At 43.9% G+C, this 13687-nt stretch overlaps 1 protein-coding gene across 4 annotated transcripts in view; it reads right to left on the reverse strand.

The window, feature by feature from the left end:
* Positions 1-13687, reverse strand: part of ADAMTS9 (ADAM metallopeptidase with thrombospondin type 1 motif 9) — a 175066-nt gene that overhangs the window by 15928 nt on the left and 145451 nt on the right. For all 4 annotated transcript variants that reach the window (XM_005547537.4, XM_065538720.1, XM_045384825.2 and 1 more), the window contains 6 exons: positions 11357-11489; positions 11045-11139; positions 10839-10933; positions 10614-10747; positions 8761-8852; positions 1489-1593 (listed from right to left, as the gene is read on the reverse strand). In XM_005547537.4, the coding sequence (XP_005547594.3) occupies positions 1489-1593; positions 8761-8852; positions 10614-10747; positions 10839-10933; positions 11045-11139; positions 11357-11489 (654 nt within the window). The remainder of the gene's footprint in view (positions 1-1488; positions 1594-8760; positions 8853-10613; positions 10748-10838; positions 10934-11044; positions 11140-11356; positions 11490-13687) is intronic.

Raw genomic sequence — 13687 nt, forward strand, 5'->3', positions numbered from 1 at the left:
TGCCCAGGCTGGTCTTGAACTCTTAGGATCAAGCGATCCTCAATGTGTGTTTGAAATTCTAATTTAACTGGGTGTCAGTTCTGCCTTGTAATAATACCCTACTTTCCCAGCTCTCTTCTTTGTCTTCCCCTTCCCACATTTCTGAGGCAACCCCAGGCAGGGCTCCTGGCTGAGGTGGGATTGGAGAAATGGGCCATGCTTGGGTAAACTTAAACATATTTTTTCATGAGCCGGGTTTCTGCCCCACACTCTTAGGACTTCAGAGGGAAGGCTGTAAGTGGCAGCGGTTTCTGACCTGGCTGTACATCTGAATCATTTGGGCAGCTTTACATTCTACTCCTGCCAGGGCTCCCCCACCCTCAGAGATTCTGATTCAGTTCATCTGTGTGGGAAGGACCTGGGCAGGTGCATTTTAAAATTCCTCAGGTGATTCCACTATACACCCAAGGTGAGAAACAGTACACAGTTGACATGCTCCTCAATTTACAATGGGGTTATGTCTCAATAAACACATCTCAAGTCGAAAATACCATTAAGTCAAAAATGCATTTAATATCTCTAACCTTCTGAACACTACAGCCTAGCCTAGTCTACCTTAAATGTACTCAGAACACTTTCATTAGCTTATAGTGGGGCAAAATCATCTAACACAAAGTCTATTTTATAACAAAGTGTTGAATATTTCGTGTAATTGATTGAACACTGTACTGAGTGAAAAACAGAACGATTGTATGGGTACCCGAAGTAGGGTTTCTACTGTGTGATTTGCTTTTGAACCATGGTGAAGTTGAAAAATCAAGTGGAACCGTCGTTAAGTCGGGAACCGCCTGCACAGCACAGTGCTTCTCAAGCTGTACGTGCCCATCACCACCTACGACCTTGTTCAGCTGTAGACTCTGACTCACTAGGGTCTGGGCCGCAGAACCTGCATTTCCAACACACCCCCAGGTGACACTGATGCACTGCGTAGACCACACCTTGACCAGCCAGATTTTAGAGTGTGAAAAACTTATTATTATAGACCCTGTGTGTGTATCGCTAGCTCTCCAGCTATATCACTTAATAAGTTATCTGTCTTCTAGCTCCATCTGTATTTCAATTATTCTAAATAAAAGAAGAGGTCATTTCCCCTTGGTTCACAGAATGAACTGCAAGCTGGCTAACTGAAAGATGTCTGAGCCACACCCTCGACAGAGGCTTATTCCTGCTTTTACCTTCCTGGTTAGGTGGTTTTTCTAATTACTTGGATGGTTCTATGTTCACATCTCGAGGAAGAATTCACCAGAAGTGAACAGGGCTCTCAGACTTTAATCACATGTAAACACTGCACCCTAGGTTTATTTCCTAAATGGTCTTCCTGACACTGCAAAATGGCTTAAGTGGGAAAGCACATTCGTTTGTTCCCTCAGCACCACTACCACAGTTATAAAGACAAGAACGAGAGAAAGAAATCAAAATTCATCTCTCAACCCATCTGTAGAACCTTACCGGAGACTTCTTGATGTCAGAGACAGCGTAATTCCCTTGTGATATCCATCTGGCAGATTCAGTTAAAGAAAGGCCGGTTCCATAAAGGTTGATGCTAAAACGACCCTGGAATACACAACCAACAAGAGATTTTCAGTCCACGTGATGTCCCCAACAAAAGCAAAGGCAAAGGTGATACAATAAAAGGTACTTTGGAAAAGGGAAGGATGTTGATTAATTGTGATAGCTACTAATTATTGATTGTATTTAGTTTTGTTTGCCCAGGACCAGCCATTCTTCATGCATCATCTTAATCATCCTCGAAAGAGCTCTATGAAGGAGGTTTTCTTTACAGATGGGGAAACTGAGGCGTGACGGAGGTGATTAACTTTATCTTCAGGATACGGTAAGAGTCCAACTCACATCCTCCGGACTTCAAAGTCCTTGCTCCATTCGGCCTCCCTAACACAGCAGTCCTGATGTTGCTCACAATTATCAGATTCCTTCAGGAACAAAATGTCACAGTGTAATTTTTCTAACAAGATCTTGGTGCCAAGCTTCCTGGGCTTCCAGCTCCCTGGGGCGATTAGCACACCGCGTACTAAGCACAGCAGGGCGGGACTTCAAAGAGGCGCTTTCCCCAGGACGGTCAGCAGAGGGCAGGGTTGGCCTGCTCAAGACCACCTGGGCCTGGCGGATGCGGCTTCCAGGCTCCGTCTGGTAAGGGACATCTTCCAAACCCCACCGAGGGTGCCTTTCAGAATATGGCCTCTGGTGCCTCTATATTGATTTCTAAAGAGACGGTGCAGAAGAAAGACCCTCTCACTGCTTTCTCCAACTGTCTAACTCTGTCTTTCAAAAACGACTCGCAAAGGCATCTGAAATACTTTCTTCTTGAGGCTTCCTACTCCACAATGAGCAGTTTCAGAGCTAAAAATATTCCACATGAACACTCCTGATTGTTTTCTTTCTAAACCTGACAAGCCAGCCCTTTGTCAAAACAATCTCTTATAAAGAAGAAGAGAGGCAAGGAGGAGCTCACAGCTGATCAGACCCACATGTAAATAAAGTTCTTTCACCTGTGATTAGATCCTGGACAGATCTTTTCTCACCTCTTGGAACCTCAGTTTATTCATCTGTAAAATGGAAGGTACTAAAACTCTCTTCCTTCTGAGCACTGTACAGAGGACTAAATGAAATCAGCTAAGGCTGGCACTTAGATATGCAAAAAGATGGCATCTGTCTTACATTTTCTAGTTGCTTTGTAAGTGTTCGTCTGATCTCTTCAATATGAACAGGAAGCTTATTGAGAGCAGGGCCTTACTATTGCTTTGTTTATTGAATCAGCTATGGTTTGTAACATATGACTAGCCACTTAAATATTATATCCTAGCTCCTCAATTAAGATTTCCAGGACTAGGTGTAGCTTAGAGGTCTCTCAATGCCAGTTCCATAAATATTGACTAACAAAAGTTTATAAACATTTCTGGAGTGCTAGATTCCACAAGATAGAGGTGACCAGAGGACTTAGTTTGGACTAAATCAGTGGTTCTCAACAGGGGACGATTTTGACCCCAGGGGAAATTTGGCAGTATCTGAAAACATTTTTGTTTGTCACACTGTGGGGAGCAGGGAGTGGTGCTGCTACTGGCATCTGGTGGGTAGAGACCAAGGATGCTGCTGTGATGCACAGGACAGCCCACAACGGAAAATTCTCCAGCCTGAAATGTCAACAGTGCTGAGGCTGATTGAAAACCTGGTACAAAGGATAGATTTACCCTAGAATCTTGCTCCCTTCTTTACTTGCATGTGACCTCAGGCAAGGAGCCCATCTGTAAAATAGATTAGTAAGACTTAACCTGTGAATAGGAGGTGATTAGCTAGAAGGCATAATGCATGTCACTCATTACCTGGCAGACAGTAGGTAATATTTAAAAAATATTTTTGGGCTGAGTGTGGTGGCTCATGCCTGTAATCCTAGCACTTTGGGAGGCTGAAGCGTGTGGATCATATGAGGTTGGGAGTTCAAGACCAGCCTGGCCCAACGTGGTGAAACCCCATCTCTACTAAAATTGAGAGGTGACAACGTGCTAGCAGCCCTCGCTTGATCTTGGTGCCTCCTCGACCTCAGCGTCCACTCTGGCCGTGCCTGAGGAGCCCTTCAGCCTGCTGCTGCACTATGGGAGCCCCTCTCTGGGCTGGCCAAGGCTGGAGGTGGCTCCCTCTGCTTGCGGGGAGGTGTGAAGGGAGAGGCGCTGGCGGGAACCAGGGCTGTGCGCTGCGCTCGCCGGCCAGCGCGAGCTCAGGGTGGGCATGGGCTAGGCAGGCCCCGCACTCAGAGCGGCCGGCCGGGACCGCTGGCCGTGGGCAGCGAGGTGCTTAGCACCCCAGCCAGCAGCTGCGAAGGGTGCGCCAGGTCCCCCAGCACTGCCAGCCCGCGCACGCTGCGTTCGAATTCTTGCCGGGCCTCAGCCGCCTCCCCGCGGGCAGGTCTCTGGACCTGCAGCCTGCCATGCCCAACACCCCCTCCCCGCACCCTCTGGCCCCCCCTCCGCCCACTCCCCCTCCCCGGCAGTGGGCTCCCAGGCAGCCTGAGCCTCCCCAACTGGTGCCGCCCCCTGCTCCATGGCACCCGGTTCCATCCAAAGTCCAAGGGCTGAGGAGTGGGGACTGGCAGGCAGCTCTGCCTGTGGCCCCCCAAGGAGATCCATTAGGTGAAGCCAGCTGGGCTCCTGAGTCAGATGGGGACTTGGAGAACTTTTATGTCTAGCTGGAGAATTATATATGCACCAATCAGCACTCTGTATCTAGCTCGGGGTTTGTGGATGCACCAATCAGCACTCTATATCTAGCTAATCTGGTGGGGACTTAAGAGAACCTTTCTGTCTAGCTAAAGGATTGTAAATGCACTAATCAGTGCTCTGTGTCTAGCTCAAGGTTTGTAAACATACCAATCAGCACCCTGTCAAAACGGACCAATCAGCTCTCTGTAAAATGGACCAATCAGCAGGATGTGGGTGGGGTCAGATAAGGGAATAAAAGCAGGCTGCGGGAGGCCGCAGTGGCAAACTGCTTCTTCCATGCTGTGGATGCTTTGTTTTTTTGTTCTTCACAGTAAATCTTGTTGCTGCTCACTTTTTGGGTGTGTGCTGCCTTTAAGAGCTGTAACACTGAAGGTCTGCAGCTTGACTCCTGAAGGCAGAGAGACCATGAACCCACCAGACGGAAAAAACTCTGGACACGTCTTAACATCAGAAGGAATAAACTCGGGACATGCCATCTTTAAGAGCTGTAACACTCACCGCGAGGGTCCACAGCTTCATTCTTGAAGTCAGCGAGACCAAGAACCCACCAATTCCGGACACAAAAATTAGCTGGGCATGGTGGTGCGTGCCTGTAATCCTAGCTACTCGGGAGACTGAGAGGTGGAGGTTGCAGTGAGCCAAGATTATGCAAATGCACTCCAGCATGGGCAACAGAGTATGGCTCTGTGTCAAAATTTTTATGACAATATGCTACAGAGGTTCGTGGTTCTTATGTGGTGGCATGGATGCCGTGCTCAGGTGTTCCTAATTGTAGCCGCACTGAAGCCTCCTCAGACACTGGGTTTTGTATGTTGCATTATTCAATTGGCCATTTTGTTTGTTTTATTTTAGTTTATTTGAGACAGGGTCTCACTGTCACCCAGGCTGGAGTGCAGTGGTGTGATTTTGGCTCACTGCAACCTCTGCCTCCCGGGTTCAAGTGATTCTCATACCTCAGCCTTCCCAGTAGCTGGGACTATAGGTGTGCACCACCAGGCCTAGCTAATTTTTTCTTTGGTAAAGATGGAGTTTCACCATGTTGGCCAGGCTGGTCTTGACCTCAAGTGATCCACCTCCCTCAGCCTCCCAACGTGCTGGGATTACAGGCCTGAGCCACTAGGCCTGCCACCCCCTTCCCCCAAATTTTTTTATCTTACTACAATTTCTGTCCCCAGGAGTGGGTCCACATAATTCAAAGTGCCTAGGCCATCCTAGTGCCAAGAATGCCCCTCTTTTTTCCCTCAATTCTGCTTTCCACTCAGCCTGCCTGTCCCACCTGTACTGCAAGAGAAAGGAGACTTGATCTGCTTTGGCACTGAAGTTTTCGGGAGGTTCAGGTTGCTGATCCAGCTTCTTTCTGGACAATGCCCCCAGCCGACCTGGGTGTCCAGTGTCTGAACACGCTCAATATATACGTCTAATAGGTCCGTCTTCCCAGAGGGGTTGAGGAACCCAGATGCAACAGATCATCGTCCTCATTTTCCTTCTGCCCTTTCCAGTTTAGGGATCTGCATTTCAGCAAATGTCCTAGCTGATTGTTAGCACTCTGAAAGTTGAGTTCCACCAGGGAAGACCTAATGTTCTTTTTGCCTCTGCTCTGGGACATCTTTGCCCTTAAGAGCCTTATCTTCAAGGTCTAAAGGGCACATGAGTTGTAAACACTACCTTCTGTTGCCTATTCTAAAGAAGAGTGATTAAGAGTTGTACGTTTACTAGATGGTCCCTAAAGGTTTGCAAAAGATGTGCTTAGACCAAAGGATAATCCTGTTTTCTGTTGTACAAGAGCAAATGTTGCAGAAATGTTGCCTGAAAACAGAATCAAAAGACACATCTACTATCATGGATATGAATTCAGACACACTTAGGATCAAATCCAGACTCTACTGAGCAGCAGCTGTGTAGGTTTGGGCAAATCCTCCCAATTTCTACTCCTCACCCTCTTCCTCTTTAGAAAGGAGGCATTTTCATAGAATACTCTGGTGATTTAAATGCTACATGGAGTAGACAATACTGAGTACAGTGACTAAAGCATAGATGCGTAATAAATGCTAGCTATTAATACCATCAACAATAACAGTGTCACATCTACTGTCAGGATAAAAAAATTCTGGTTATGTTTCAAGATGAGGGCTATCGGGGAACCCACTCTTATTAATAAATACATCCACAAAGCAATAGTGGTCACTGAGGTAGAAGAAACAAGTTCTCAAACACAACATCATTCTGCTTCGATTTCTGGGCAATCACTAGGTCAAAGGCTGAAGCATCCACTCTGAAGCAGCCTCCACAATTGCGCTTTCTACAAACCTTTTCCTGGAAAACTGATTGGAAAAACTCACATCTTGCATCAGTATAGCTGGTGTTAAATATACATGTCTAAGGAATTGAATTCTTAAAGTACCCAATATGGTTTGAAGAATGAGCTGGGAAAAAATAAATTAGCCTCTCACAAGCTTTGGGTTTTCCCATTTAGGAATTGCTTCATTGTCAGGATTTAGCAAAGCAATCAGTTCATTTGTCTGTGAATTATTAAAATAAATGAATGCAAATTACTTTTCATTTACTTAAGCTTCCCAAAGGATGTGCATAGAGAAACGAGAAAATCCTGAGACATTTGAAGAAAGCAGGACAGGGTCAATATATTAGCCACTAAAATGCAGCAGATACCAATGGGGATTTTGAAGCCATCAATTGCCCTAAAAAACACTGCACTTCAAAAGTTTTCGATTCCTGGGTAATGGAAGAAAGTCTTTTCACCATTATGTCCTTTGTTTATTTTCTTTCTCCCCTGAGAGCTTCCTCTCCCTTCTCTAAAATGTTTAGCAACATTCTTCTAAAGCATGAGGCTGAAAAAACACTTCGTTAAAAGAATGTTCAGATGTGTTTGTCTTTGGACGTTCTCTGTAGTTGGGGGTAAATCCATCCTATGGAGACAGGGCTTGGGATTCTGAGTGCATCACGGAGTCCCAATCTTCAGACTTTTGAAGGTGCACAGGCAAAGTGAGAAACTCTTGACAGAGTTTAACAACAGATTTGTGCAGACCTCCCTCAAACCGAAGAGAAAACTGTGGCCAAGTTCTCCTGTCCAGAATCACTGAATTCATGGTTTGTCCCGCCTTCCAAGGGCAGACCAAATGCCTGCTTTGCAAAGACCAATGCCTGCTTTGCAAAATAAGCCGGAGCTGATTATGACAGCATGTTTCAAAAGACAAGCTAAAACTTGCCACGCCTCTCTCAGGCAAGAAAGTGTAGAACCACAGAATGGGCAGAAAGATTGCTGCTGAGTGGCTCTGCTGAAAAGTCATCCAGCAGAAGATGATGAATTTGCACTTCTTGTCTGAACACTGCAAACTCTGTAGAACTGAAGTAGGGGTAACAGGTTGAGTCAATGACATCCGCAGAGCCCCAAACCTTGGTCCTGGAGGACTTCTAGAATATATTATTATCTCATGGGTCTTCGTTAACCTGTCATCCTCTCTAATAGGCTTTAAATTTCTCAAGGGATGAATGTTTATGAGTCTCCAGTAAAAAGGATTGTGCCTGGCACAAAGTGAGCACTCAAGAAAGGTCAGCTGATTTGTTGCTAAGACTATTCTAGAGCCACTTCTGAGTACTGTTCAGGAACCAAAGGAAACCCAGATAAGTCTTGAAAATTCTGAGATCTCCAGGTCCAACCTTTATTTATTTAAAAAAAAAAATTGGTTTCATGCTTATTTTGAAAAATTTAGGAAATCCAGCAAAGTTAAACATAAAAAAACCCAAAAACTTACCAATATACCCAACTAATATTTTGAAAAAGTTCTTCCAAACTTTTTCTCTGTTTATACATTAAAAGAAAATACAGATGGGATCATAATGCATGTACTGTTTTGCATCTTGTGTTTTCTGTCTAATCCGTGTAAAGTGTTTTTCTATATCATGCAATATTCAGATTCATGAAGGCTGACAGTGGTGTGCTGGCACTCGCTTGAACTGACTTTTGAGAGTCAACTGTCTGCCTTCTTCCTAGCCCTCCATTTAGTGACATAATGTTGATGACATAATGTTGATGAAATCAATTATGGGGAGAGTATTTATACCATGGCAATTGACAAATGTTACAAAGCAGGACCTTTTTTTTTTTTTTAGAAGAGTCAGTCATTAAATATTTACTAGCACTCTGCTGACTGTACAATATTCCTTTTATTAACCACAATAATTTGTTTAACCAAGCCCTCGCTACCCGACATCTAATTTGTTTCTAAGCTGACATGTTTTGTTGAATGCAGAAGTTAGGCATGTAGCTATGATCGTTTCCTTAGAGCCCACTTTCAGGAGCTGAATTACGAGATTAGACTCCAGAGCATTTGTGAGGGTCTTGATACATGTGGCCAAACTGCCCTCCAGAGCAACTGTTCTAATCACATTCCCAGGAACAGATGCAACTGAGGGTGTCCCCGGGAAAGTGGGAAGTAAATCCCTCGCAAGGGGGAAGGCACCAAGGACATACCTGTGGGCACTTGGCAGCGCTGTAGCAATCCCCGGCTGTGGCAAAAGGGACGGGATGTCCTTCGCTTGTCCTTGCAAATTGTAAGTCAGTGGCTGTGGGGTGGAGAAGGGGTTAAAGGCAGGGGAAGTTAAGAGTGGGAGAAAGGCAAGGAAGGAATGGGACATTAACAAGGAGACAGAAGGGAAGAAGAAGAATAAGAGGGAATGGGAGAGAAAGAAGCAATGTGAACTATTAGTGGGCAAATGGATCCAGATGCTCACTAGCTTTTTCCTCATTATATTTGTGGTTCTGGGAGCTTCATTCCCCGGGCTTCATCAGCCCTGAAGGTCTGTCTTCCCACAGTATGGAAGCCAAAAAGGGGGTTTCAAACGACTTTGGAATTGATTCCTACATAAATAAATATGTGAATCACCTCACTTAAATGTAGCGTAATTGGCTGGTTGAGAACCTCCTGTTATCCTGCGTCACGGGCTTCAGGCCAGGGGGAAATAAGCCAGAAAGAAAGCATTTCCAGCTACTTAGGAGTGATTCCCTGAGGTTTCCTCTGTCCTCCTGTGGCCTAGGCACTATTATTGCCAAAATGTGGAGCAATTAGAACCCCCATCTTGAAATTATTAATGGCAGTTTCTCAAGTTTGGGGCTAGCTTGTAATTTTTTATTTTTTAAAGAGTCAATAAATACAAGGCCAACCCAAAGTGCATGTTGTTAACCCCTATTATAACTCCTGAGACGAGCTCTGCACATGAAAAGGGAGGAGTTAACCTAAGAATCCTGCAAAAGCTATCTGCCAGAGAGACTGGAGGCCAGAGGCAGGTTCCATCTTTCCGCCTTGTCTTTCGGGAATGGTCTTAATCTTTCTACAGTTCACCACACTTTGGTGAGAGGGAAATCCCAGTGCTCCATTGTGAAAGGAAAGCGGCCCTTGCCTGCTTCAGCATGTAGAACCCTTGGGTCTTAGCTGGGGTCTCTTCCTAAGTGGAGAAACTGCAAACCCTCTGCCTTTAGCCCTCATTAGTCTAGCTGAAGGAAATTTAAAGTATCTTGGTCCAAATCACGTTTAATCTATCTCAAGAGAAAAGCAATGCAATATTATGGGTATAATGTTAATGAGGAAAAATTAATTATTCATTATTTCTGTTTTTCCTTTATGCAAGGGAACATGTTGAGGTATTTTAGCTGTGCTTAACCACTTCTATGATTAATGTCCCCAACAGAGATGCAGTGTTGGCGAGAGTATGAAATCAGCCCCCACACAGGCTAGTTTAGAAAAGGTAATTCTGTGTTCCACTTTTCTTCTGCAAATTGACAACTGAATAAAATTAGTTTTATGTCCGTGTAAGCATGTACCCTGTGCTGGTGAAAGCTGGGGTGGGGGGTGAATGTTGCCCATGAATTTCTTAGCTTTGGGGTTTTGTATCTGCTGTTTATTCTACCTTGAATACTTCTGCTACCACCTCTGCCTCCCCCACACTGACCTCTGTGCCTGGCTAACCTTAACTTGACCTTAGGGTCTCCATTTCAATATCATATTTTCTGGAATGCTGCCCTGACCTCCCACATTTCAATGGTGCTGCTTTCATGTGCTTTCATCTACTTCATTCATTCAATTCATTCATCACGAATTGGAGAGAGCACCTGCCTTGTGCGAACCACTTTCCAGGCACTGGGGATACAGCAGTGAACAAAAAAGACAAAACTCTGCCTGCAGGACTGTCCTCGCTGCACTGTAAGCCTCCAGTGTTCTTCCTCTCCATACCCTCAGCACCTCCCTGCTAGCCAATATGCAAGAAATGCTTGCTGTCTGAATGGAAAGAAGAACGCACACGTTCCCACAGGACACCTCACTAACTTACTTATTATCTGCATGCTGGTCAGGTCTATTCTGATTTTCTGAAAACTGGAAAACCCAGCCGCCGTGTAATCCTTCCGACATTGGCAATCATCACGCCGGCTCCCGTTATAGGGACATTCCGTTGGGTTGTGTAACCTAAATTATACAGAGAATGTTCTGGTAAGGATGGGAAAGCATTTCTAGGGATCTCCAGGCCTCTGGGATCTTCTGAGCCTGGCTCTCCTACCTGTGTCCATAAACCTCGGAGAAATTCTCTGAGTCTCCATGCACCAGTGTCACGTACTCTTTGGGGTGGTCAGAGTGCATCCCCGCACAGAATATCTGAAAGACCATAAATAACCCAGGAAGAGAGGCTCAGAAATGAGGTAATGAGAGCAGTGTTCACTTACTCTAAAAATATTCTTGAAATAATGACTGGTATCTGACATTCACCTTCAGAAGCTTTCCTCTAATCATCAGGAAATATTCACCATCTTCACTGGCACCTTTAAGTCTTTTTACTTCCTTGCAATTCTGGGGTAACTCACCTAGAAAACGCAAATCACAAAAAATAGGGTGTGATGCTCCGAGATGTAAATTATCTGCCTATAGAATGAATGACATTGTTCACACTAAAACTTTTTAGCAAAGGGAATGATTTCTTTAAGAAAAAATTCATATTTCTAAAAAGGGCAGGCAATCAAATGAAAAATGATAATCCTGTTCTTCATGCTAAAGAAAGATAATTTCAGTTGGCCAACTTACAGTTATAGATATTGCGGCAGGTTTTTCGTTCTTCTGGCTTCAAATCAGTGTGGCATAAGTGGCTGGGTTGGTCCTCATTGGTTAAACATTGCACAGATCTCTGCATCACTCCAACACCACAAGACACTGAGCACTGTAAGACAAACGGGAGTCGGCGGTGTGGCTATGGAATGTGGGAGGCATAGGCTTCCGGTGGTGTGGAGCTCAGAGCCCTGATGTCATCCTGTACAGGGTGTCACTTCAGACTCTGTGCCACTGAATACAAAAAGCTGACATTTATTGAGCACTATGGGCCAGTCTCTGTGCTAAGCGTTACAGATTCATATTCATGCATTTATAAAAACATATATATGTATAAAACACTTATACGTATGTATAAAATTTGTGTAATTTTACACACACACACACACACATAGTTTTTTCATTTAAGCTTCACTGTACCCCTATGAGATAGTATTACCATTATCTTATTTTTACAGGTGAGATTGGGGCTCAAATATTAAGGAATTTGTTCAAGGTCATACCCTAACTGCTTCCAACTCATCATACACTTTTCCCTGATCACTTTTCAATTCTTTCTTTTTCTTTTTCTCTTTTTGTTTTTTGATATGGAGTTTTGTTCTTCTTGCCCAGGTCAGAGTGCAATGGCATGATCTCGGCTCACTGCAACCTCCACCTCCCAGGTTCAAGCGATTCTCCTGTTCAGCCTCCCTAGTAGCTGGGACTACAGGTGTGCACCATCTCGCCCAGCTACTTTTTGTATTTTATTAAAGCAGTGTGAAGAGGGAAATTTATAGCACTAAATGCCCAGGAGAGAAAGCAGGAAAGATCTAAAATTGACACCCTAACATCACAATTAAAAGAACTAGAGAAGCAATAGCAAACACATTCAAAAGCTAGCAGAAGGCAAGAAATAACTAAGATCAAAGCAGAACTGAAGGAGATAGAGACACAAAAAAACCCTTTAAAAAATCAATGAATCCAGGAGGTGGTATTTTGAAAAGATCAACAAAATTGATAGACTGCTAGCAAGACTAATAAAAAAAGAGAGAAGAATCAAATAGACACAATAAAAAAATGATATAGGGGATATCACCACCGATCCCAAAGAAATACAAACTACCATCAGAGAATACTGTAAACACCTCTATGCAAATAAACTAGAAAATCTAGAAGAAATGGATAAATTCCTGGACACGTACACCCTCCCAAGAACCAGGAAGAAGCTAAATCACTTAATACACCAATAACAGGCTCTGAAATTGAGACAATTAATAGCCTACCAAACAAAAAAAGTCCAGGACCAGATGGATTCATGGCTGAATTGTACCAGAGGTACAAAGAGGAGCTGGGACCATTCCTTCTGAAACTATTCCAATCAATGGAGAAAGAGGGAATCCACCCTAACTCATTTTATGAGGCCAGCATCATCCTGATATCAAAGTCTGGCAGAGACACAACAAAAAAAGATAATTTTAGACCAACATCCCTGATGAACCTCGATGCGAAAATCCTCAATAAAATACTGGCAAACCAAATCCAGCAGCACATCAAAAAGCTTATCCACCACGATCAAGTTGGTTTCATCCCTGGGATGCAAGGCTGGTTCAACATATACAAATCAATAAACATAATCCATCAGATAAACACAGCCAAAGACAAAGACCACATGATTATCTCAATACATGCAGAAACGGCCTTCAACAAAATTCAACAGTCCTTCATGCTAAAAACTCTCAATAAACTAGGTATTGATGGGACATATCTCAGTAAGAGCTATTTATGACAAACCCACAGTCAATATCATACTGAATGAGCAAAAACTGGAGGCATTCCCTTTGAAAACTGGCATAAGACTGGGATGCCCTCTCTTACCACTCCTATTCAACATAGTGTTGGAAGTTCTGGCCAGGACAATCAGGCATGAGAAAGAAATAAAGGGTATTCGATTAGGAAAAGAGGAAGTCAAATTGTCCCTGTTTGCAGATGACATGATTGTATGTCTCACCCTAAAATCTCTTTAAGCTGATAAGCAACTTCAGTGAAGTCTCAGGATACAAAATCAATGTGCAAAAATCACAAGCATTCCTATATACCAATAACAGACAAACAGAGAGCCAAATCATGAGTGAACTCCCATTCACAATTGCTTCAAAGAGAATAAAATACCTAGGAATCTAACTTACAAGGGATGTAAAGGACCTCTTCAAGGATAACTACAAACCACTGCTCAACGAAATAAAAGAGAACACAAACAAACGGAAGAACATTCCATGCTCATGAATAGGAAGAATCAATATCGTGAAAATGGCCATACTGCTCAAGGCAATT

The sequence above is a fragment of the Macaca fascicularis genome, chromosome 2, assembly GCF_037993035.2.
Source record: "Macaca fascicularis isolate 582-1 chromosome 2, T2T-MFA8v1.1".
Lineage (NCBI taxonomy): Eukaryota > Metazoa > Chordata > Mammalia > Primates > Cercopithecidae > Macaca > Macaca fascicularis.